We start from the raw sequence: 23,841 nt of genomic DNA, 5'->3' as shown, positions 1-23,841 counted from the left end.
ACTGCTGCATTTGTCTGCAGTGAGGCTGTTGTTTAAGGGTGGATTGTTTTGAAGTTATTTTGGTTTGGAAGTGTTGTTAATCAAAGTGACTCCAGACCTCCAGCCTGCTTTCGCATCAAACGCCGCTTTCCCAGCTCCAGTGAGCGGCGGCGGCGGCTCCCCGGCCCGGGCAACCGTCTGTCACATGCCTATATGTGTGCGTCAACGCCTTTAACCTGTAATATTATATTTATTTATCTATTTGTTCGTGCTTTATTCGGTTATCTAGCTGTGTCTGTTTTAAATAGCCAGCCATATTGCTTAGAACGTTGCTATGGAAACACCGGTCCGTCATCGCTGCTTCTGTGACATCATTTGTTTTTGAGTTACATAATGCCGTGAGGGGAATCCAGAGTATAAATAGAGGCTCTTTACATTCATTAGTACAAACCAGCACACCTCCCCGGGTCTCTTGTGCCAGCTGGCGTTTGCCAGGCGGTGCCGTTGAGATAGGAAGGCTGTGTCCCAACCCAAGGGCACCCTGGGTCCTTCAGGACCTCCGAAGGACGCGGCCCCTGACTTGAGACATAGCTTGTATCTCAGGGCATGGTGCTGCAGTCAGCCGTCCTCCGGCAGAGACCTAGGGTCTTGAGGAGTGCAGGTTTGGTTCTTTTTCTTTTCAGGTAAATTGTTTAGAAATAAACATAGACAATAAAATTTAATTTAAAAAATAATAATAATATTGAAATAATAATAATAATACCAAAAAAATATATATATGTGGTAAAAATAAATAAATAATATCAAAATGAAATGAAAATAAAATATAATTCTAATAAAAAGTGAAATAATAAAAATTATTTAAAAATAAAATATAATAATAAAGATAAATCATTACAAAAATAATATAGTAGCCGACCCTTCAGAGCAGCGCATTTCCAGTCTCTGCTGGTCTATAATTCTACTTCACTACGATTTAGTCCATTGTTGCCTGTCGTTTAGGATATTTTAGCATACTAGGACCTGTTGCAAATTCAAATCAATGATACACAATATAGTCAAACTAATCATTACCATTAACAAACATGTGAAGTTTATATCACATGCAACCTTTGATTTCAGGAGGGAACTTCTCTAGCTACACAGTGATTAAACCTGATTAAAATTAGCACCAATGTCTTTGGCTCCAACGATAAAGTGATTTATTTACACATCAATAACGAGGCTACACTCTTATCATATAACACTCTGAAATGGGCCTTTCTGCAGAAGGAATACCCCTCGGACTTTAAGTGTATTTCCATTTCTTTGTGACGTATAAACGTGACGTTAAACCATATCTTTACCTTGTGAGTATTTCTACACTTTGAGCTACTTTTTTGAGTAATAGATGATTATTTAATTTGCTTTAAAAATATATAAAGCTAGATCAAAAATAATGCAAACTCAAATCAAGAGTTTTTTGCAATATATGCTCTACCTTAAGGTTAATGTTCAGATTCAAATGTATGTTGTGTACAGGAAGTAGTTTGTAGGCTGTGAATGAATTGCAGCCTGTTGCATTATAGAGAGAGTTGTGTGTCATTTCGCCAAACTTCAATGATATAATGGACAAAATCATAAAAACACCTGTTAGTATAACACCAAAGTAAACATTTGAACCTTTATAAGGCAGGATTTATGGTAGGACTGCTGTATTTTCGTGCAGTGAGTCTTTTGTTTTGAAATTATTTTGCTGTGAAAGTGTTGACCGGAAGTGTTCACACGTGTCTGACTTGACTCCAGACCTCCAGCCTGCTTTCGCATCAAACGCCGCTTTCCCAGCTCCAGTGAGCGGCGGCGGCGGCTCCCCGGCCCGGGCAACCGTCTGTCACATGCCTATATGTGTGCGTCAACGCCTTTAACCTGTAATATTATATTTATTTATCTATTTGTTCGTGCTTTATTCGGTTATCTAGCTGTGTCTGTTTCAAATAGCCAGCCTTAATTGCTTAGAACGTTGCTATGGAAACACCGGTCCGTCATCGCTGCTTCTGTGACGTCATTTGTTTTTGAGTTACATAATGCCGTGAGGGGAATCCAGAGTATAAATAGAGGCTCTTTACATTCATCAGTACAAACCAGCACACCTCCCCGGGTCTCTTGTGCCAGCTGGCGTTTGCCAGGCGGTGCCGTTGAGATAGGAAGGCTGTGTCCCAACCCAAGGGCACCCTGGGTCCTTCAGGACCTCCGAAGGACGCGGCCCCTGACTTGAGACATAGCTTGTATCTCAGGGCATGGTGCTGCAGTCAGCCGTCCTCCGGCAGAGAGACCTAGGGTCTTGAGGAGTGCAGGTTTGGTTCTTTTTCTTTTCAGGTAAATTGTTTAGAAATAAACATAAACAATAAAATTTAATTTAAAAAAAATAACAAAATAAAAAAATATATATATATGGTTAAAAAATTAATTAAATTAAATTAAATAAATAAATAATATCAAAATGAAATGAAAATAAAATAAAATATAATTCTAATAAAAAGTGAAATAATAAAAATTATTTAAAAATAAAATATAATAATAAAGATAAATCATTACAAAAATAATATAACAGCCGACCCTTCAGAGCAGCGCATTTCCAGTCTCTGTTGTAAACATTTGAACCTTTATAAGGCAGGATTTATGGTAGGACTGCTGTATTTTCGTGCAGAGAGTCTTTTGTTTTGAAGTTATTTTGCTGTGAAAGTGTTGACCGGAAGTGTTCACACGGTGTCTGACTTGACTCCAGACCTCCAGCCTGCTTTCGCATCAAACGCCGCTTTCCCAGCTCCAGTGAGCGGCGGCGGCGGCGGCGGCTCCCCGGCCCGGGCAACCGTCTGTCACATGCTTCCATATGGGCGTGGACGCTTTAATTCGCCGGGAAAGTACGTGACATTGAGGTGAAAGGTTTTTTTTTTTTTTTTTAGCTTAATATTCGGTGACTAATAGCGAAAAAGAGGAAACTAAATCCCGGGACCGTGTGACTGCAGCCCGCAGGAAACTTTCGTTTCTTCGTTAAGTTTTCTCGTAGTTTGTTTAAGCCTCTGCTCGTGAAAAAAAAAAAAAAAAAAAAAAAGGTAGGCTCCTCCATGAAGTTTCTGTTTGGTGAACCTTACATTTCTATTTAGTTTTATGACAGCAGACAACTGCGCAACAACTTTTTAAACTCTGCGGTTGTTGTTGTTGTTGTTGTTGTAGGGTCCTGTGTGAACAGCTGACTCACCGCCGGGTCCGGGTGCAAGGGGGGGGGGCATGGCGGTGTGTGACCCCGGAGCCCAGTCCACCTCCACCGCAGAGTAGATTAGAGTGCCTTGGTCGATCCTCCATGGGCTGACCTCCACCAGGCGAAAATGATCGCGTCACCGGACCTGCTGGCCTTCACTGGCACGGAGGGGTTCGGGGGAGGAGAGGATGACCAGCAGGAGGCTCAGGGCATACCTGAGGAGTTTTCGGTGCCTCTTCTCCCATCTTGTCACCCCTGGACCACATCGGCCCAGTTTCACAGAGACTTCATACTGGTGGCTGAATTCTCAGAGCAGGTGAGTGCTTTCAATGCAAATTAAACTGCTTTACTTTCTCTGATACTTACAGAATACAAATTGGGTACAGTGCTGCAAGTAACGATCGTTGAAATGATCGATTAATCTGTCCATTGTTTTTACTCTATTAATCGATTAACTGTTGCCCAAAATGTCTTCTTTTTTTTTGTCCTGAACAACAGTCCACAACCAAAAGATGTTCAGTCTGTTACCTTTAAAAACTGAAGGAACCAGCAAATATTTATATTTAAGTAGCTGAAATCAGAGAATTAGAGCATTTTTTTTCTATTTAAAAAAAGACCCAAAAGGTTACATCGGTTTTCAAAATAGTTGGCAATTAATTTTCTCTTGATCAACTAGTTGATTAATTGACTAATGTTGCACTTTTAGAGGAGGGCAAAAACTATAAATCTATAATGGAAAATCTAGAAGCACGATACACACCTGAAAAAAAAAAGCCCAATAATAATGTTAATGTTTTATGATTAACTCATTTCATTTGAACAATTCTCCCTCAAAATATGTAATCCTTTATTAATATTTGATTTACTTTTGTTGAAAAGATATGCTCATCTGCTGTTGTGTTGCTAAACATTTTTCACAAACTTCAAGTTGCAGGTTCGTTTTATGTTTTGGTTTTTTTAACTGTCAGCTGATCATGTGTTGAACTTAATTTATTCAGGAAGTCTCTGTTTACAGAACCTGCTGCTGAGCAAATTACAGATAGCACACTTCCGTCACACAGAGGAACCATCTCACACACACACACACACACACACACACACACACACACACACACACACACACACACACACACACACACACACACACACACACACACACACACACACGCACACACCAACCAGGCACTATAATGAAAATGATCACAAATGTAGTTAATGATTAGGGAGTCTTTATGAAGATGTTTCCACCATCTATAACCTTGTTGTAACAAACAAAAAAATTGTCAAATCAAGTGTTTATGAATTAAAACACGTATTTTCACATCTGTAAGCTTTTAGTCAGTGTTGCAGAGATGATAATGGATGATTAGAACATTAATCAAACACAAAAATGTAAATTTAAAAACAAAATTATAACACGAATAGCACAAAAAAGTAACTAGAAAGGGAATTAAAACTAAAAACAAAAAACACGCTGTCACTCTAAAAATATAAAGCAAATGTGAAAGGTATTATTCTGATGAAACATGTGATTGTCATTTGTGGTTAATAAATGAATTAATCACTTAGCAAAATGGTTCTTTATTAAAAAAAAACAAAAAAAACTCACTCTTAATCAGCTTTGTTAGAGACACATTTACATACAGCATTAATTCAGTTCTGCATCCTCCACAGCTGCACCCAATACAACTGCCCGGCTGTCAAATCTACTTCTATGATGCCAATAATAGAGAGTAACGATACTGGATGTTTGGGGCCAATACTGATATTAGAAAGCAAATCATTTCTGATATCAATATTACGACCAAAATGTGGTCATCAAACACTTGTTACAAAGACAAGAGATGGAGGCAGGATATTTTACAGAAGAATATCGGTGCATTGAAACAAAGAACTTCACTGGGAATGTAATAATCACAAATAATAATGAGTTTAAAAAAACAACAGATGAGTTTCTAGTTGACCCCCGGGCATCTCTTGTCTGTGTTATGTTCCTTAAAAAAGTTTGAATAGGACAACATGTATGTTGATTCTAATGTATCTGTGATAGGCCAATATCAGCCAATCAAATTGGCCGACCGTTAAATTGGTCTGACTTCAGCTGATAATGTTCAGCTTGTTGTTGACACTGTTATTTACGGGGCTGTAGAGAGGATGTTGTTTGCTGTAGTTTATAAAGGACCCTGAGGCGTATTAATTGGACTGCATCTCTTCGCTCCTCTTCTGTGTCTCCAGGTGGGCCCCAAGCCTGTGCTGACGATACCGGACGACGGCAGAGTCATCGGCTCGTTTGACCTCAACCACTTCTCTGTGCGCATCATGTCTGTGGACTACCAGGCGTCCGGCCCCGGCCCCACCCATTCCCTCTCCCCGGGGCCCCGGCTCAACTTCAGCGAGGACTCCAAAGTGATCCTGGGAGACTCGGCGGAGGACAGCTTTGCGTACGTCCACCACATGACCCTGTATGACCTGGAGGCCCGGGGCATGGTGCGTCCCTTCTGCATGGCCTACGTGTGTTCGGACCAGGCAAAGCTGATGGAGAACTTTGCAGAGCTGTCGACGTGCTTCTCTCAGGCCTCTGACAGCCTCAAGACGGGAAACAGACAAGCGTTTTCCATGGAGCTGCAGAGGAAATTGCAACAGCTCGAGTAAGATCCGATTTTTTTTTTTTTTATGTTTTAAAAGCTTGACAGGGTCTTTCCGTCAGCCTCCGCTTCGATGCATTCGGTTTGATATCAAATGATAAATACCACATTAAAATACGAGGTCTTAAGCTTTGATTTGAATTAGTTCACTTCAATATGGAACAAACTGCAGAGGAAATATCACCCTTTTAAACACAAAATCACCAAATTTAAAGGAGTCAAAAGTGATTGGACACCTGGCAGCTGGGTTTAATTTCATTGGCGGTTCATTCACGTCGTAGCTCGCATGCGGCTCAGAGCTGATTTATAGTCGAGAGTTTCCTGTTAGACTGAGGAAGAGGTGTCACACCTGTCACACAAAACCTTGTAGCTGCAGAGATGTGGAAAGTATAATCTGTCTTTTACTCCAACCCGCCAGTGAGGAGCATGCAGTTTACTGTTTAGGTCCGCAACCAATTTTAATTTAGTTATTGTTTACTTGTAAATACATTTTTAGATTAATGGATTATTCGGGGGAATAAAATGTCACACAATGTCGAAATGCAGTTTCTTAGAGCCTGAAGACGTTTTAAAAAAATTAGTATTTTATTCAAGCCAGTCTAAAACTCAAAGATAGTTAATATACAGTGTTTATAAAACAGACAATATTTATATTTGCGAAGCTTAAACTGCAGTTTTACTTCATAAATAACTTCATGAATAACATTGAACAGGTATTTTAAGAATTGTTTTTCATTCCGCTAATTGATTTATCTTTTCAGTGCTGATCTCGTTTAACAAAGTTTGTGATATTCTCCAGATCAGATGCACATGTGTGAACGTCTGTGTCAACCCCCCCCCCCCCCCCACACACACACACACCTATTGTCGAATTTGGACAGATGACCAAATCTAAGTTGGACGTACACGTGTCCTCTAGGACCCTGTGACATCACTGTTGGGTCTTTAGGGCTGCTGACTGAATGTGACTCCCTGTGCCTGTTTCAGGTACAGACAGTTGACGCTGCGACAGGAGATAAAACTTCAGAGGACGGAGGACGAGTTGACAGAAGTTGAAGAGCTTGAAGCTGTCGAGCGTTCAATTACCAGTCACAGAGAGCTCCTCCGCCAGGTCACGTCTTACCCAAACAGGAAGCTCAAGCAGCCTGACTTCCTGCCCTACGACCCAGCCGACTCCCTCACTGATCCAACTCTGTCGCTGCCTCCTGAGCCCTGCTTCTTCCCCTCCACCTCCAAATCCTCCAAGTCAGAGCACCACCTGAAGCCGCTGCAGGAGCTCTGCAACGACTACTTCCTTTCCCTGATGAAGGAGCAGCTGGCAGACGCGGAGCGCCGTCTCCGTGGCGACAGGAGCGTCCTGCGAACGATGCGCGTTGCACACTCGCTGTCCAGGAGGCTGACGCTCACCAACTTCCTGTTTGAGCTGTGGAGCCCCGGGGACGCTGAGGAGGAGGAGGAGGAGGAGCAAGAGAGTGCTGAGGTGGAGCTGCCGCGGGCCGCGGGGAGACAGATGGGTGTCGAGGTGCTGCGGTCGCACCCGCCGAGCCTGGAGTCCTTCTTCTCCTGCGTGGAGGAGATCCCAATCAAGCTGGAGGCAGAAGAAGCCGCCGGTGCCGCGACCCCTGACCCCGGTGCTGCCGCAGAGATGACGGGCAGCGTGAGCAGCGGCGACAGCATCGAAGTGCTCGGGACGGAGAAGTCTTATCGGACCCAGCATTTCGTTACTGGATCCGACTGCAGAGGTACGTCCCACTGACCTAAAGAGCTGCTTCTTTTTTTTTTTTTTTTTTCCTATTTTCTATCATTTTTTAAATCAATTCAATTTGAAGATCGACAAAACGTTGTGTGTTCTTTGCAATTATCTTGCATTTTACAGAATAAACAGTGATTCATTGAAAAAATATCGCACGTATGAAATAATAATAATAATAATAATAATAATACGAGCACCATCTTCTGTGACATGGAGGAACAGCTGATCCAGCACATGAGCCCAGACAGTGTTTTGTAATTTGTACACTTCTGATTTTGTACAGAATAACACGATTATGTTCATGGTAATTAATGCTCGTTGGCATTAATGTTTCTGACCTTCGGACAGAGCCAGACGACCTGTCTCTCGCTGTTTCTGGTCTTCACGCTAAGATATGCTGACCAGCTGTAGTTTCATAATTAAGGACTAATATGAGAGCATCAATCTACTCATCAAAAATTGGCTGAAACGTAAAAAGCATATTTCAGAATTTTTTTTTTTTTTTTTTTTTCCCTTTAAGTGTTCAAGCCCGTCAGCGTTGTTTCAAAACACATTGTCAGTTAATTGATTGCTACGAAAGCATTAACCTCAGTCTTGATAATCAAGAAAATCGTTTTTAAGCAAACATGCCAAACACTCACTGGCTCCAGCTTCTTAAATGTGACACTTTGTTGACTTAAATAAAGCTTTTTCTTTATAAAATTGTAAATCACTTTTGAGCTGTTGACCAAAGAAATTGTATTTGGAGTTTTTCTCTCTTTTGACACGTTGTACGTGAAATGATTAAACTTATCAAAGCAACAACCTCCCGACATCGCTGTCCCGTCTCGTCCACAGAGACGCCGGTTGGGACGACGGACGCTTGCAGCAGACGTGCGGCAGGAGACGCCAGCACGAGGCGCGTGCGAGTGTACGCCAAACGTGCCAACAGCGAGGACAGCATCGAAGTCCTCAGCACCACCGAGTCCATCTTTGCCGACGACCTCAGCGCCATCACGGAGGAGGAAGCGGAGCAGCAGTCTCAAAGGAACGGCTTTGAGAACGAGGACGAGCCGCAGACCGAGCGGCGGTCCGACGACGTCGTCGAAGAGGAGGAGACGCTGGATGCCGCCGCTTCAGTCGAGGAGGAGGACAATGGAGGGGACGCTTTTGCTGAAGAGTCTTTAAAGGTTGGTGTTGGTGTTGCGCTGAAAGAGGAGACCGACAGTACGAAGAGGAACGAAGTCCACGAAGACGAAACTCCGGAGACGTCCAAAGTGCGTCACGGTAAGACATCTGCTGCAATATTCACCTCTGAAGGGCGCAGTTTAAAACAATGCAGACGTCTCTGAAAACCACGTTTTCACTTTGTCATTATGGATTCATAAATGTAGATCGATGGGGGAAAATGCCAATGTTATCCATTTAAAATGAAGCTGCAACCCAATGAAGTGCTAAACTTGAAGGTGTCTGAATACTTTCTGAAGCCACTTTACATCCACACTTGAAATGTTCAAAAATATGCCTCTTTATGGAGCCAGGTAGTGCCCCTTATTACAGGTTCTGCATGCTGGAGAGACATGACATGAGCAACGTTTACGTCTCCAATATTAGATTTTTACCGTCGCGTCATATTGTACAGCAGAAATGTGTTTTTTTTTCCTTCTTTATCGTCTTGTCAATCATCTTTCAACCTCTCAGATTTATCTCTCAATCAACAAATAAAGTTATTCATGACTGAGTAAAAGTTGCTCTTTTCACTGTGGCGTTAATAACCTGTAACAACACTGTTATTCCTCCACCGATGAAGAAGAGGTGGAGTCGACGCCACAGAGGCCCGGAGTCCACCGGCCGGTGCGGTCGGCGCCCGACCTCCACGTCAACTTTGCGCCTCCCGCTGCGCCGGCGGAGGTGGAGCTCTGGTCTCCTCCGCCCCGCGCTCCTCAGCGGCTGCTGAGCGTCGACGAGGCGTCCGACTGCAACAGCTTCACCGGCTCCTCGGACCCGCCCGCCCCGAATATCCTCAGCAACGGCCGCTGGGATAAGAAGAGGCGGAGGAAGGCCGGACTCCGAGCCCTCAGGTTCATCAAGCAGAACTCGTTCTCCCAGCACGCCGTGTTCTGTCTGCTGAGCGGCCGGCCGCTGGTCGTCATCGGTGGGGAGGAGAGTTTGGTCAGGAAGCTGGTGGACGCGCTGAGCCTCTTCCTGCCTGCTCCCGGTCCCGATGGAAGTGCGGTGATGCCGTGTTTGACCACGCCCCTCCAGCTGACCGACCTGCTCACCTGGAGGCTCATAGGGATACACAGGTGAGGGTCACCTGCCCGTCTGCCAGCCGTTCCCGTTTCCTTCTGTCTGGTCTGGAGAGCCCTTTTGTTAAGATGTCCTCGGACGTGGGCGGGGTAACGGAAACACCTCACAACACATCAGCCAGGCACTAAACAATAGCCGGATGACGCTGATAGCGTTCGGCAGCATTTTTGAACCTGCCTTTATAATTGAGATTTAATTAGTTGCTGCCTGAAATTTGGTCAAGCAGACAGATATTAAAAACAACAGAGTTTAATCTGCGGAGCCCCGAAGTGGCCGTCGAGAGAAAGAAAAAAAAAAAGATGATATCGTGGCCACCAGATAGTAATTCGTGCGCACGTTTTAATGAAGATAAGTTTATATAGAGAGAGACGGCACAGCAGGCTTTCTCTTCTTTGACCATCTAGAAAGGATTAATGTTCGGAAAAGGCAACAACGATGATTTTGAGACCTTGTGGATTATATCGTCGGCAATATGCTAACTTTGAGGATGCTGTCGACTTTATAGTTGGTCAACTGACACTTGAAGCAGGCGCAGTGACCTTCATGCTGAGAGGAGGAAGCCCGTCGTGCCGTGCCGTCTCTCTTTAGAAATTGGATCTCACGATTTGTGCGCACGAATTCATTAAAACGTGTGAACAAAATGCTGTTTCGTGATTTAGTGTTTTGTGCGCACGATTTAAATTGTGGTTGTTGTTTTTTTTTCCCCTCTACGGCCGCCGCGGGGCTCCGTACGAATCACCGCCTCAGCGGTTGTAGTTGAAAAAGAAACATGCAATTAGCTGCGGAGCTATAAACTGTTACCCCGTCCAAATTAAAGCTGCACTAAGCTGCGACGTTGTGTAACGTCAAGTTACGAAAACACAGACTCAGTTTTGCTGAGTATTTTAGCCTGTTCTAGTTTTTCTTTTTAGCCAACCAATTCCTCTCTAATTAAAAAGCTTGAACAGACAGCAGATTATTGGTTTCTTTAACAGGGAGATATGTATATATGTATGTATATAGATAGATAGATAGTTAGATAGATAGATAGATAGATAGATAGATAGATAGATAGATAGATAGATAGATAGATAGATAGATAGATAGATAGATAGATAGATAGATAGATAGATAGATAGATAGATAGATAGATAGATAGATAGATAGATAGATAGATAGATAGATAGATAGATAGATAGATAGTTACTTTATTGATCCCCAAGGGGACATTTTTTTTAAACATTTTTATATACAATATGTAACTTTTACACACAAAACTGCAGGGGGCTATCTAACTACATTTATCACATGCACCATTATCACTAAAGGAGACAGAGGAATGACTACATTTAAGACCGGAGCAGGAGAGGGAGAGAGAAGCCATAGCCAACTGCTCTGCGCAATGGCGGCTGCTTGCTTAGTCACCCTTTCATCCTCCTTCCTCACCAGATCACCCTCCACGTCTTCGTCCACCATTCTTCACTCTTTGACTCGCTACAGTCGTTATTTGTCTCTGCTGGACTTGGACCAGAGGACGCTGAAGTGTCCGCCGTACTCCGGCTCGCTCCTCGGCAGGCTGGCCGACCCTCACATGGGAATCAGCCGGGGCATCACCTACCTGCTGCACCTGGAGAGCTGCCTGACCGCGCTGGCCAACCAGGCGCTGCTGCACACGTTTAAACCGGCTCCGGAGCGTCCACGCGCCGAAGAGGTGAGCGACAGCACAGAAGAAGGGGAAGTTCTGTGCTCGCGTGAACTCTGCAGCAGCAAAAGTGACTTCAGAGCGATGCACTTCCTGTCTGACCTCATCAAACAGCGCCACGCAGGACGTGGACCCCCAGTTTTAAGATTCTCCTACAGCTCAGTGCGGCTTTACAGAAACACGTTTGCTCCATAAGAGGACGCCGGATGAAGAAAAGAGTTATTCTCTAATAGTCAGGTTTGATCGCCTGCCGCTGTGAACGTGTCAGTACAAAAGAATCACGTTTATTTTTTTGTCTGCAGTGTTACACGTTGATGATCAGGGTGTATGTTTCTGATCACTGGACATTAGTGCACTAGTGCCTCATTGGCGCCAAAGATGTTTACCAGCTGGAAGCCTTTTACAGCTTTATCATTAGGTTTTAAAATGTTGGTTTTAACCACACATGAACATCGTGCAATTGAAGCGATCAAAGAACCTCTATAAATCCGAGAGTACTGTTTAGCCAGCGTGGCAGCGGAGCTTGTTTATGTTTGATAAAAACCATATGGACTGTAAATCCTTTACTCCTTTAGAAACGTGTTGCTCTGTCATTCAGTTTGCACTCAGCTCAGCTAGTTTACATTTGGAAGCTAAATGAAACCGACCCAAAGGTCCCCTGAAGCTTTCGGTGTCATGTCCTGATTAGTTTGGAAAAACTGACATCTCTTGATTTATGGGCATAAAAAAAAAAAAAAAATTAACAGAATGCATAACATGGGCCACACAATAATACTGCAGTGGGACTTAATCTTGCAAGTAGATGTACTATTTAACTACTACTGTTAACTAGAAAAGTTGGATACGGGTTCCCTTCTTGTAAGAGATTTACATGAGAAGACGAGTACCGCGTACGTTTGTGCAGAAGTGCCTGGCTTCCACAAAAGAAAACAAAATTCAAGAACTTGTCCCATAAACATGATTTATAACCTTGTAATTAAATAATACAAATGTCACAGTTATGAGAAAAGACACATTAGACCAATGAGGCAGGAACAGTTCGGAGTATGAAGTTTTCATTTGCGAATTCAGCGCACTTCATTTTCTGAAATGGAAACAACAACAAAAAAGAGAAAAATCGGGCTCACGCTGGAGCCCACATTGAAACTCGCTGTAACCATGGCAACATTACACTTCCCGTGTCTTGTAAAAGTTAAGATTTGTTTATTCAAGTGCAGGCTTTTAACGTGATATTCCCCCCCCCAAAAAAAAAAATTTGAAGAAAAAAAGAAAACCCCAATTCAAGCAGTCATTACATTAAACTCGGCAGCGCCGTCACTCCGGTCCCCCGGATGACCGATAACCACTCCTTCTGTAATTATAAGATCTGGATCTCCTAACAATGAGATCTTTTCTCGTAATCAGTAGATAGCGAGTAATAATTGTGAGACTTCTCAATCTTTTCTTTTGTGAATGCGACACACTTTCGCACGTTAGCGGAGCACGAAGACCCGAAGCAGCCGCTGTTAGCCCGGTTTTGGCCGTAAAACCATATTTAAAACTCACCGACACACTTTATATCACTCGAAAGAAAAAAAAGAGAAAAAACCATGACATTTTTCAGGGCACTATGTGGAAGACAGAGTTACTTGAATGATGCTGCGTTCATGCACTGTTGGCAGTGGGAGTGTTAACGCATTTATTCCGTGATGGTCATCTTTAGTGTTAATACTGCGGTCACCAGATGAGCTGCCTAAAGGAGGTTTTTAACGTTGTGTACGTGTATATCAGTTTTTCACCAAGTGAAGCCTGACGCAGCGTCGCGCCTGTGAAGCGAGCTGGAAGGACTGTTGTGATGCATTTGCAGCCATTCTGCCTTCAGCTTGTTGATACGTCCGTTTTTCTTGTCACCAAGTGGGTGAAAGCTCGAAAGCTGAAATGAACGTGTTTTCCCCACTCAGCTGCTTGTAATTTAAAGACCTGAACGCAGCACTCGTGGATTTCTCAACATACCAGCAAGAACTTTTCCCTTTTGTTTGCCAGAAAAACATGAATTACGCATTACAGTTGTTTCAGCTTCTCAATACTTCACTATAAATGGGGACTCAATGTCTATAATATTATAATCTGATAAACTGGGAGTTAAACTGCATTTCATTTAAAGCTCAGTCTGCAAACAAGACTCTATTAATCAGATGGTTATTTTGTTGTCGGCAACACAGCTTTCATATTTTGGATTTTAAACCAGAAACTGTAGTTATGAAAATGACAGAGCAACCGCCTCCTCCTGTTTGACACTGTACTGTTATGTTTTCTATTTTATTGATGCTAATATGAGCCGATTTTACTGCGTGAATAATTACTCTAAAAATAAAGTCAGATTTTACATTGTGGGTTTTGCAATCTGAACAGTAAGTCATCAATCCAAAAGAAGGCAAAAAGGTGGTTTTTTTTTTTGCTTTTCTATAATTTGGCCAAAGCAGTTTGTAAAAGACTTTCATTTTATTAATCAGTGCAACTTAATCATCTCTTATGAACATTTATAATACAAGTACATCCTCAAAAGCATTTCCGGACAGCAACTAACATAAAGAGCATTAATCAGGAAGGAAAAAAAAAAAAAAAAAATCCCCCATTTCAGGATGAAATTGATCAAATACTGAAAAGCAACGGGGACGTGTTTGTGCATCATCACCACCAGATCTGTGAAGTCAGCGTCTCTCCACAGCGCTGGAACAAGTGCTTCAGGACTTCTGTGCAACCAAAGAACAAAAAGTACAATGAATATTTTTAGTCTGCTGCTCGAACCATTTGAAATACCAAGTTACACATTTGATAAATGACACTTACTGTTTTAGGTGCAAATAGCTATAAATGCAGCAGAGGATCAGCCCTGAGGGGAGGAAAACAATACTATCATGGCACATTCATAGAACTAAAATGATAAGGGCTTGCATGACAATAAAACACGGATGACGAATCAATTCTGCGGTTGATTTACTTTACGGTAAAAAGCTGAAACATCCGATTGTTCTTACGCGTGCCTTTGGTGATGCACGGATCCAATCTGACGGATCGAGTGAGTACTCCCTAAACATGTGACATTAAATACATTTCTGTGAAGCTTTACAAACCACTCAATTATATTTTATCCTCTAAAAGTGTTGCTCCGCTGAGCTCCGCAGAAGTCACAGTGATCAATCACATCCACACAAAGAGGAACACGGCCTTTCAATTCAGAAAGAAAACAGGTTTTGGGCGTCAAGAGCTCCATAACGTCGCTGTTTTAGATTGAAGAATTGGCATCAATGGAGGAAAAAAAAATAACTCGAAAAATAACCCCGGCTGGTGCAGTAAAGAAATGTTTAGCGGGTGATGTGACACACATTCCTGATGTCCGTGGAGAGCAGGGACACAAGTGTGAAATGCACGACGGCATCACCCGCACTAATGCATTTCCATATAAACACCGTTTTAAAAGTAAAACAATCTCCGTCCATACTAACACGCATGAACATGCAAATCATATGACCATTCATTCATTCATTCATTCATTCATTCAGGTTGGGCAGCCAGCCAACATTGGTGAGCCGCCGTATTTGGTGACGCATCAGATTGTGTGTCCTGCAGGGAGCTCGTCGGGGGGCAAGTCACAGAATCTGACGGGGCAGCAAACACACTGCAACACTGGCGCTCCGCACCGCACGTCAGGATTATTGTACATTTCTCAAATAACTGATTGGCGCGGCTGCGTGTACGCAGCAGCAGCAGCAGCAGCTGCTAGTGTCGACCACTGCAGGGTGACGAACGCCTTTTACTCCTTATCCAGGATAAATTAGCCACTGGTGGTCAAGGCTGATGTCATGTGATGAAGGACAGGTCGTGACCGATGAGACCCGATCAGGAAGTGAGCGATGTGGGTGTCCGCGCCACTGTTTTCAAACGTCTCCATTTCCTAACTTCCAGATTGAAACGCCATCCTGGATTTTCTCTGTTTTAGTGGTTTAAAAAATTAAAAAATTTCCCCTCGGGGATTAATAAAGTAAATACCTACCTACCTAAAAACCTGAGTAGTTAGGACACTCTGTGTTAACGTAGCAAAAAGTTATGCGTTTTAAAACCAACTCATTTGCGTCCCTCAGTTTAACTCTACTCCACTTATGACCAGCGGGTGGCAGAAGTGGCTCCTGAAAACGGAGCAAGAGGCAGGAAGGAAGAGGACGTCTACCGGTAAACTGTTGTACTGTAAACCAGACACATCAAAAAGAACCTTTGTGAATCCAACATATTTGCAAAGCCTCAAAGTTTCACAAGAGTTGCTTCAGTTACACTCAGCAAACTGTTAAGTTCAGGTACCCTGTGGAGTTTAAGATGATTACAGCCCCGTCCTTTAAATGTGGATTCTGGATGTGGAGTTTTCGGACTTACAGCTAACTCTGTGAGCGGGACTGGACCTGGAAGGAGTCGAGTTCAACTACCAACGGACTGCCTGCGGGAGGAGACACAGGAGGTCAACGATCAACTCAACAGGTAGCGCGAGATCACAGTAGTGAGAACGTGTGACAGAATCTTAAAACAGGAGGTGATCGGCTGCTCATCAGGAGACATGACAAAAGGATCAGACTCGCAGCCTTTTAAGTGAGATTTAAAATCTTTAAAGAAAATATAAAAATCTACAGCTGGTCTATCCACACCGGGGAGAAAAAACAACAACCTGTGGAGCCGTTTTTCATGATAGAATACGACTCGCTAGTCTCACTTCTCTACAGACTCGGTACAATGGAGCACAGAACAGGTAACCACTGTGTTGTGGGGCTCTGTGCACTTTGCCCCATCCTACATGGGTCCATTATCAAGTCTCCCTTCGTACTCTCTCAATTCCCAGGTCCAGTATTATTGTCTGAAAAAAAACAACAACAAAAAAACACCCGTGCACCCGTCTACATTAATCTCCATGACAACCCTACTCTGAGCAGCTGTCAATTATGACGTCAACCCTCTTTTTTTCTAAATCACATCACAAAACTAATTACAACCAAACTTAAATCAGAAAAATAAACACTTGAACAAACATCAGCACGGTAAGAACTAACTAAAATGACTGACCATCTCTTGGGAAACCTTTTTCACGTGTACGTGAGTTTTACATGGAGCGGGTGCGCTTTATGACCTATACTGCAACCCGCCACCAGTGGGCGATCAAGAGGGTTTGGCTTCACCTTTAGGGCCGTGTTTATATGTAGTTATGGTACAGCAGCCAAACTAATGTCGACCAATAAGTCTGCATGTTAGACGCATATTGGTCACTCACTGCTCCACACACCACCACGAGGAAATGATCAACCTGTGGGAAACACTAATATCTAATGAATAATTTAACCTCGGGGATATTCTACGGACACAATTTAAGTAGCTATTTCTGACGATTTAAAGCCCTTAAAAAAATTTAAAAAAAAAAAAAAAAGGGATGTTGGGAGTTTAGTGCATTGGCTCATTGTCAAAGGAAGAAGCCCACACACCTGTGTTTTCCATCTCCGGTGCGATCTCCTGAAAGAAGGATTTGAAACGTTCTTCGTTGGAGGACAAATTGTCACACAGCCACTTGAAGGCCCAAACATTGTCCTGTGAGACAGAAACATGGTGGATAAGAACTTGAGGTCCCGAGTGGAAAGTTAAGTGCACAACAGGTGCATGTTTTGTCATTCTGATGTGTAACTGTGCTTCTCCGGTCACTGCAGTCCTTCAAACAGATCGATTAGCTTCGTTTGATGGCAACAACAACAACAACAACAACAACAACAAAAAATCATACAAGCTGCTAAGTAATAACGTACACATTTAGCATTTTAACTGTTTGATGCCGTCGTGGTACGAAGAATAATTGTCATACAAATAATTGTGACTCGCAGTTTAAGTATGTCTAATCATAATTTATGAATACACATTCACAGAAGAAGAAGCGTTGATTGGCTTTGGCTTTTTTTCATCTCTAACTTTCTCGAATGAGAAGTGACCTATAAAAGGATAAAAGGACCAGGGTGTTACCTTAAAAGTGTTGAGCACAGGTATCGCTGGAGTGAGACCAGCATGAAGGATTCGAAGACGTAAAGCCCCTGTAACCAACAGCAACAAGGCCTGATTTGGGTACACCTGTATACACAACAACACATGTTTACAGTTTATTAGCACCAGGCAACATCCACGAGTCTGAGCTTTACTGTGTAAATTCAAACATACTGACATCCAGAAATAATCGAGGGATATTCATGTTGGAGCCCTGCAGGATCGAATTCACAACATCCCGAGCTTCCTTCATCGTTCAGTCAGCGAGGACAGAAAAAACAACAACAACAAAAAAACCAGAATGAAAACAACCGCGACAAGTAAATGCATACAAAGTCAGAAAAACAAACGAGAAACACTTACGAGTAGAAACCGCGAGTCCGGTTCAGGTAGAGCGGTGATGTTGACGATCGAAAGCAAACTGGTCCAACACTGAGGCTGAGAGATCAGAGAGGTATCAGACGGCGCTCTCCGGTCAGCACGCTAACCTCAGTAGATATCTCAACGCAACACTTGCACGTCCCTGATAAAACCTCAACGCCGTTATTTCTACACATAATGTGTATAGCTTTATTCTACTTTTGAACATTTTAAAAGTTAACGTCCTACAGGTTGCCCCCTCTAAAAGTTTGCGTGATTAAGGACAAACATTTGTTCAGAGAAAGCTGAACAAGAGCTTCGGACTCACGTCAATGTAAACAGCTGCGCAGCACATGTGGGCCCTGAGAGCAAACTTGACCAGCTCGACTCGCTTCAGAGGCACAGCGCCTGCGGAGGACACACGGTGTGACTTCTTGTGAAAAGAAGGGGGTTCTTTCTAGATTTCCAAAGTTAAAAGGATATCTTCGTCTGACCTTGAATCGCCTCCCACGCTGCATCCGAGCAGCAGAGCTGTGTCGGCTGACTGACCGTCAGCTTCGGCGCCGTCGCCGTTCTGAAGATGCGGAGATAACAGAGGAAGAGGTGCGGGGTGAAGCAGGAAGCCGGGGCGCTCACTGATGCAAACAAACTAGACAGAGCCGACGTAAATTGCCCCTCCATGCACGTGAAGAAAGGGACGAGCTCTTGAACCTGCTTGAGCCTACAGGAAAAACAAATACAGACAATTGGAAACGATTCTAACGATTATGGAAAATGACTTTGGTCTGCTGAGATAAATGTCGTCAAAGAAAGGCGATGATGTAATAACTGCGACAGGCCAAACTCATCGCGGTATCACAGCAGCAAGAGCTCGGAGAGTTTGTTCAGATCTGAATGAGCGTGCCACCAAAGACGCACAACAACACGAACTCCCTCGCCGATCAAGTCGGTGATCCACCAGCGACTCCTACGTTCTGCGAGGTAAAATGACTGTTTTTGTCAAAGGACTCTGGTGGCTTTAAAGAAAGCAACATAACGGTTTAGTTCCGTCTGTGACGGCAAGAGAAAACTGTGAACCAATCACCGCTACGGCACTACAGTTCCCTTCTGGGTGGGAAAAGTACCCAAACACAAGGAGGAGCTGGAAATATCCCCCAAAACAGAGTTCTGAGAACGACTGTGGTTCTCAGTTCCTGCAGTGCAGACACACACAAAAAAAAGTTCTTAGAACTATGAGAAAGTTCCTCCAGAATGAAAATGTCTCAAGTTGCCCGTTTTGTCAGACCAAAAGTCCAAAACCTTAATTATATGCAGATTTTGTCGGCAACTAAAGATGAATTCAAATGTATCTACTGGTTAATTTCTCAATTAACTGATTTCTCATTTTGTCAGAAAATAGCAAAAACATCATACGTTTCCGGAGGCCGTGACAGTGTTCAGAAAAGATTAATCGATGGTCAATTTTTTTTTGTTTCAGATCCAACTTCCTTATTTTGGAAAGCAATACAAAAAGTAATCTTTCAAACACTTGATAAAAGAAAGTTATTAATTACATTTTAAAAAGGAACTCTTTCAAGGTGTTGTCATAAAACTACAAAAGTGTCCTCTTCTGTGGTGACACCATAAAAAGATTCAGTCTCTGCTCTGTGCCTCTGGATCGAGAAAAAGAAAGAAAAACATCCCATTGAGAAGACGCCTCTGGTAACCACAGGTGAAATTAAGCACTCACTTACCACGAGGGATTATCAGTCTGGACGACTCGCAGGTATCGACACAACTCTCTGTACCTGCAGGCAGCAAGAATCCTTGTTGAAAAGGCTGAGAGTGTGTGTGTGTGTGTGTGTGTGTGTGTGTGTGTGTGTGTGTGTGTGTGTGTGTGTGTGTGTGTGTGTGTGTGTGTGTGTGTGTGTGTCTATAGAACATACAGTGAAAGAGGGTAAACATGTGAACCTGCACTGATGCTGCAGCAGCTCTGTCCTCAGTAGAACCACAGACATCTGCTCGAACAGGATGTCCTTCCTGCCTCGGTCTTTACGGACACCCGAGACATTCTGCCCCTTCAGCACAGACACCAGCAGGACGTCATCCCAGGGACGAACACACAGGCTGGAGACGCAAACATCGAGTTATACGAATACATAAACGGCTTTAATGTGTAACCTTGGATATAAGGAGGCGGCGCGCGCACACACACACACACACACACACGAAGACACACGAAGACACATGAAGACACACCTGTTCCTCATGCACTTCATCTCAGACGGTATATGTAATCGCTGGTAAAAATCCTGCAGTTTGCGGCTGAACTCTGGAGTAAAACTGGCCATCACCATCTGTTTCTGCACTAATGCCGTTACCCTGCACACACACACACACACACACACACACACACACACACACACACACACACAGTAAACATCAAAATGAATTTGTTATATTTACGACACCAGATGGGAGTCTGTGTGAGCATTTACCTCTGCAGTAACACCATGACAGACCTGTAGGAATTAATATAAAACCAAGAAAATGAATAAAGCAGAACTTGAAAACTGAAAAGACAACAATGAATCCAGTTGTGGTCACGCTGCTTCGTGTACCCTGAGAATTGGAAGTGTCCGATGAAGTCCTCTGCAGCTCCCAGGTTCATGATGGCGGCAGCCCTGCTGTCCTGTTCCTCTGCTTTGCTCAGGAACGACGACACAAACTCGAACACAGGTGTGTAACTGAACAAAAAAAAAGAAAGTTTGTTTATATGATTAAATATTTATTATTATATTATTTAATACACATTAAATATGGTTTAAAGTTACATTATTTAACGCGTGTGGACGTCCCAGTCCTGTTCCAACATGACATTACCTCCCGTGTGCACAAAGCCTCGTCTATAAAGACAGATTTCTGTCGTTGGCGGAGAAGAACTTGACACCTCAACTTAACCCGAACCAGCAGCAGCTGCTCTCCTAACATCAGCACCTGACCTCATTACTGCTCTTGTGGCTGAATGCAAACTAATCCCTGCAGCCAGGACCCCAAAACTCCTCAAGAGTCTTCTCAGAAGTGTGGAGGATATTAGCTGCAGATTGGAATGACATGTCCACATACTTGTGACCAAATCTCACAACCAACGGTAGTCACTTGGTACAGATATGGATCGTATTGATTATTACACGAGAAAAATGAATGGCTCACTTGTGGATGAGGGCTTGCCGGCCCTGTTGGGTCAGACCCAGCTCCTGTGGCGTCTGTCCCTTAATGAAGGACGAGAACAGCGCGGAGAGTTCTCGTCTGAAGTTCTGCAGCATCGTCTCTGGACACGAGGAGAACGAAAGAAAACCCAGAACAACATGACTGACGGTCGTATTACAAGTGGTTCAGCCTGAGGTTTCCTGAGCGGGAGTTTGATGTCTCTGTACTTGCATGTTGGAGGTGAGAGTCGACCTCTGACAGAGTGAGCTTGAAGCTCGTCAGGACTCCCAGCACCGCCTGGTTTCTGAGGTTGGACCAGAATTGGTTCCTGTTGTGGCTGTTGCAGTGACACATACCAGTCTGGCACCACACGGCACACTGAAAAACACCACCAAACACTCGGAACAAAAAAAAAAGAAGAAAGAAAGAAAGCAACACAAGAAACAGCAACAAAGAAAGCATTTTTCTTTATCGACCAAAATTCTTCTGTATTTAATCTTAATTTAATCAATTTGGTCCAGAAGCTTTTTTTTCTTAATTTGTCGTCACTCTTTGAATAAAAACTAGAGCCAGACCATTATTTTGGGGAGACAGTTTTACCCGGCACTACTGGCCAAACGCTGTATTTGCGGACGTTGTATAGAACATGATGCGGAAAAAGGACTTTTAAATTCACCGTGTTCGTGCACCGATGTCCGTTTTGTAAAATACACCGGGACATATATATATATATATATTTTTAATCACAAGTCTCGAAGGTGTTGGATCACTACATCCGATGGATGATTGTAAAATGTGTTTCTGCACACACTGCATACAGTACGTTCACCCAACAGCCGTAACATCGACGCCGCCGACACGCCTCAAAGCACGAGGGCCACAACGTTCAGGTGTCATTCAGTCTGACGGAGGGAGGTGTGGGTGTATTTGAAAAGAGGCTGCGTTTGCTGTCGACAGACTGCACGAAGACGTACCGATGAGGCCAGTTTATCGCAGATGTAGCAGAAGCACTGGTCACAGACGCACTGGTTGCTGCCCGCTGGAGCGCCGGTTTCACAGTCTGTAGATCTGAACGGGACGGGACAGGGGGGGGGAGAGACTCGGCGTGATTATCTGAAGTGGTGCGACTGGTGTGTGTGTGTGTGTGTGTGTGTGTGTGTGTGTGTGTGTGTGTGTGTGTGTGTGTGTGTGTGTGTGTGTGTGTGTGTGTGTGTGTGTGTGTGTGTGTGTGTGTGTGTGTACTCACGTGAAAGGGTGTATGGGACAGTCGTAGCGTGCGTGAGGCAGCACCTCAGCACGGCGGGAAAAGGTAACGACCAGGTCTTCATCCAGAGCACTCGGAGGCAGCACACAGTCTTGACACACAGGGAGGAGGAGGAGCAGCTGCTGCTGTTTATTCACAAAAGTAATATTCACACACGCACAGCAGATTTATGAACTGAAGCTCAGGTTACCCGTCGTCGTCTTCTTCACGTCCTCCGTCTCCACAATGAGGCAGGAGGGGTCGTTTTCACTGCCGCCATCACCACCACCATCCTCGTCATCACTGAGGATGATGATTTCTCCGCTTGTGGACATCAGAAATGTCTGGCACCAAAAAAAACAAAGTGAAAACAATAATCAGCTGACGGAAGCAGACTTTCAGAAGTTGGTGACGTCAGACTTCCTGGTCTTTGAGTGACTGCTCCTCTTTATGAAACGACAGGCTGGTTGTGTTCATGTCGGTACCATCCACAGGGCATATTATCGGCTTGTGGTTTCTCCTGGACAAAGATAACATCGTCATTCCGCAGCGTTAACTTTCCTTGAACAGCTCCGGTCTTACTTTCTTACTTTCTTTCTTACTTTCATAAAGCTGGTTAGCTTCTTCACAGCGATGAGTTAAATGTATGTAAAAGAGTGGCGCTCATTGCCTTACTTTCAATGTAACACGCGGCATCGTAAACTGGTTCAAATACATGACAATGACGTCTTTAATTCAGTGAGCGACAGCTTTTCTTACCTTTGTTGCTCGTCACGCTTTTCTTCGCGCCGGACGAACTGAAATCTCAGCGTCACCGGATGTGATGGCGCCTCTTCCTCTTCTTCTGCTTAATAACGATTTGGCAAACAGGTTTTAGGTGCTTTACCGCCACCTTCTGGATCGGTGGCAGCGTGGCGCAAACTGAGGTTACAGAATCTATAGGTGGGGGGGGGGGGGGGGGGGGGGGGGCAAACTACGGCCCGCGGGCCACATCCGGCCCGTTGGTCTTTTTTAATCCGGCCCGCCGAAGACGGGTATATATATATATATATATATATATATAAGTTTGGGGAAAGTATGTCAACGAGTGTTGGAGCTCAAACAGGAGATTATCTCATTTCTGGAGCTACTTGAGAAAGCTGATGATTTTCCTGAGCTGAGTGATACAGATCGTCTTTGTGATTTATCTTTTGCTGAGGACGTACTGACACACATGAATGAGCTGAACGTGAAGCTACGAGGGAAAGACCAGTTTCTGCATGAAAATGTACACAAACGTCAGAGCCTTCAAAACCAAGCCAGCTTTATTCTCAAAGCAAATGTCAAACAAGTCATTTGCTCATTTCCCCACGCTGGCTACGCTGAAAGACGTCCTCGACATGAAGACATACAGGAAATCACTGGACGACCTGCACGGAGGAT

At 43.8% G+C, this 23,841-nt stretch overlaps 2 protein-coding genes across 3 annotated transcripts; one reads left to right on the top strand and one right to left on the bottom strand.

The window, feature by feature from the left end:
- Positions 1–3,240: 3,240 nt before the first annotated feature.
- Positions 3,241–12,858, top strand: smcr8b (Smith-Magenis syndrome chromosome region, candidate 8b). 2 transcript variants are annotated; one of them, XM_069689681.1, is made up of 6 exons: positions 3,241–3,533; positions 5,453–5,865; positions 6,850–7,604; positions 8,453–8,881; positions 9,408–9,900; positions 11,333–12,858. In XM_069689681.1, the coding sequence occupies exons 1-6, from the start codon at positions 3,345–3,347 to the stop codon at positions 11,778–11,780; spliced, it is 2,727 nt and encodes a 908-aa protein (XP_069545782.1). In that variant the 5' UTR covers positions 3,241–3,344; the 3' UTR covers positions 11,781–12,858. The 2 variants fall into 2 exon arrangements, with proteins under 2 accessions (XP_069545782.1, XP_069545781.1); XM_069689680.1 differs by having other exon boundaries at positions 9,405–9,900.
- A 355-nt stretch (positions 12,859–13,213) lies between these two features.
- Positions 13,214–22,526, bottom strand: LOC138615830 (uncharacterized). Its single transcript, XM_069689679.1, has 17 exons — positions 22,423–22,526; positions 22,151–22,244; positions 21,404–21,554; positions 21,180–21,297; positions 20,588–20,713; positions 20,465–20,488; positions 20,226–20,348; positions 19,938–20,093; positions 19,721–19,774; positions 18,482–18,708; positions 18,316–18,395; positions 17,991–18,065; positions 17,806–17,874; positions 17,610–17,714; positions 17,084–17,186; positions 14,415–14,457; positions 13,214–14,326 (listed from the first exon to the last, which is right to left on the bottom strand). The coding sequence occupies exons 3-17, from the start codon at positions 21,528–21,530 to the stop codon at positions 14,095–14,097; spliced, it is 1,662 nt and encodes a 553-aa protein (XP_069545780.1). The 5' UTR covers positions 21,531–21,554; positions 22,151–22,244; positions 22,423–22,526; the 3' UTR covers positions 13,214–14,094.
- Between the last annotated feature and the right edge of the window lie 1,315 nt (positions 22,527–23,841).

The sequence above is a fragment of the Brachyistius frenatus genome, unplaced genomic scaffold, assembly GCF_029030835.1.
Source record: "Brachyistius frenatus isolate BFR_SWC_R1_liver_20210118 unplaced genomic scaffold, ASM2903083v1 Contig_7, whole genome shotgun sequence".
Taxonomy (NCBI): Eukaryota; Metazoa; Chordata; class Actinopteri; family Embiotocidae; genus Brachyistius; species Brachyistius frenatus.
Note: the sequence above shows the minus strand (reverse complement) of the source record. Positions and strands in the feature narration are given on the sequence as shown.

What these genes read in the sequence shown, in the direction of transcription:
- smcr8b (XM_069689680.1), top strand. Translation starts at nt 3,345, where the DNA reads ATGATCGCGTCACCGGACCTGCTGGCCTTCACTGGCACGGAGGGGTTC. An exon ending in TGGCTGAATTCTCAGAGCAG is followed by an intron (nt 3,534 to 5,452) that starts GTGAGTGCTTTC and finishes CTGTGTCTCCAG; the next exon opens with GTGGGCCCCAAGCCTGTGCT. An exon ending in AGGCTCATAGGGATACACAG is followed by an intron (nt 9,901 to 11,332) that starts GTGAGGGTCACC and finishes CTTCCTCACCAG; the next exon opens with ATCACCCTCCACGTCTTCGT.
- LOC138615830 (XM_069689679.1), bottom strand. Translation starts at nt 21,530, where the DNA reads ATGTGTCACTGCAACAGCCACAACAGGAACCAATTCTGGTCCAACCTC. An exon ending in AGCGTGGGAGGCGATTCAAG is followed by an intron (nt 18,396 to 18,481) that starts GTCAGACGAAGA and finishes TGTCCTCCGCAG; the next exon opens with GCGCTGTGCCTCTGAAGCGA. An exon ending in CTGTGCTCAACACTTTTAAG is followed by an intron (nt 17,187 to 17,609) that starts GTAACACCCTGG and finishes TCTGTCTCACAG; the next exon opens with GACAATGTTTGGGCCTTCAA.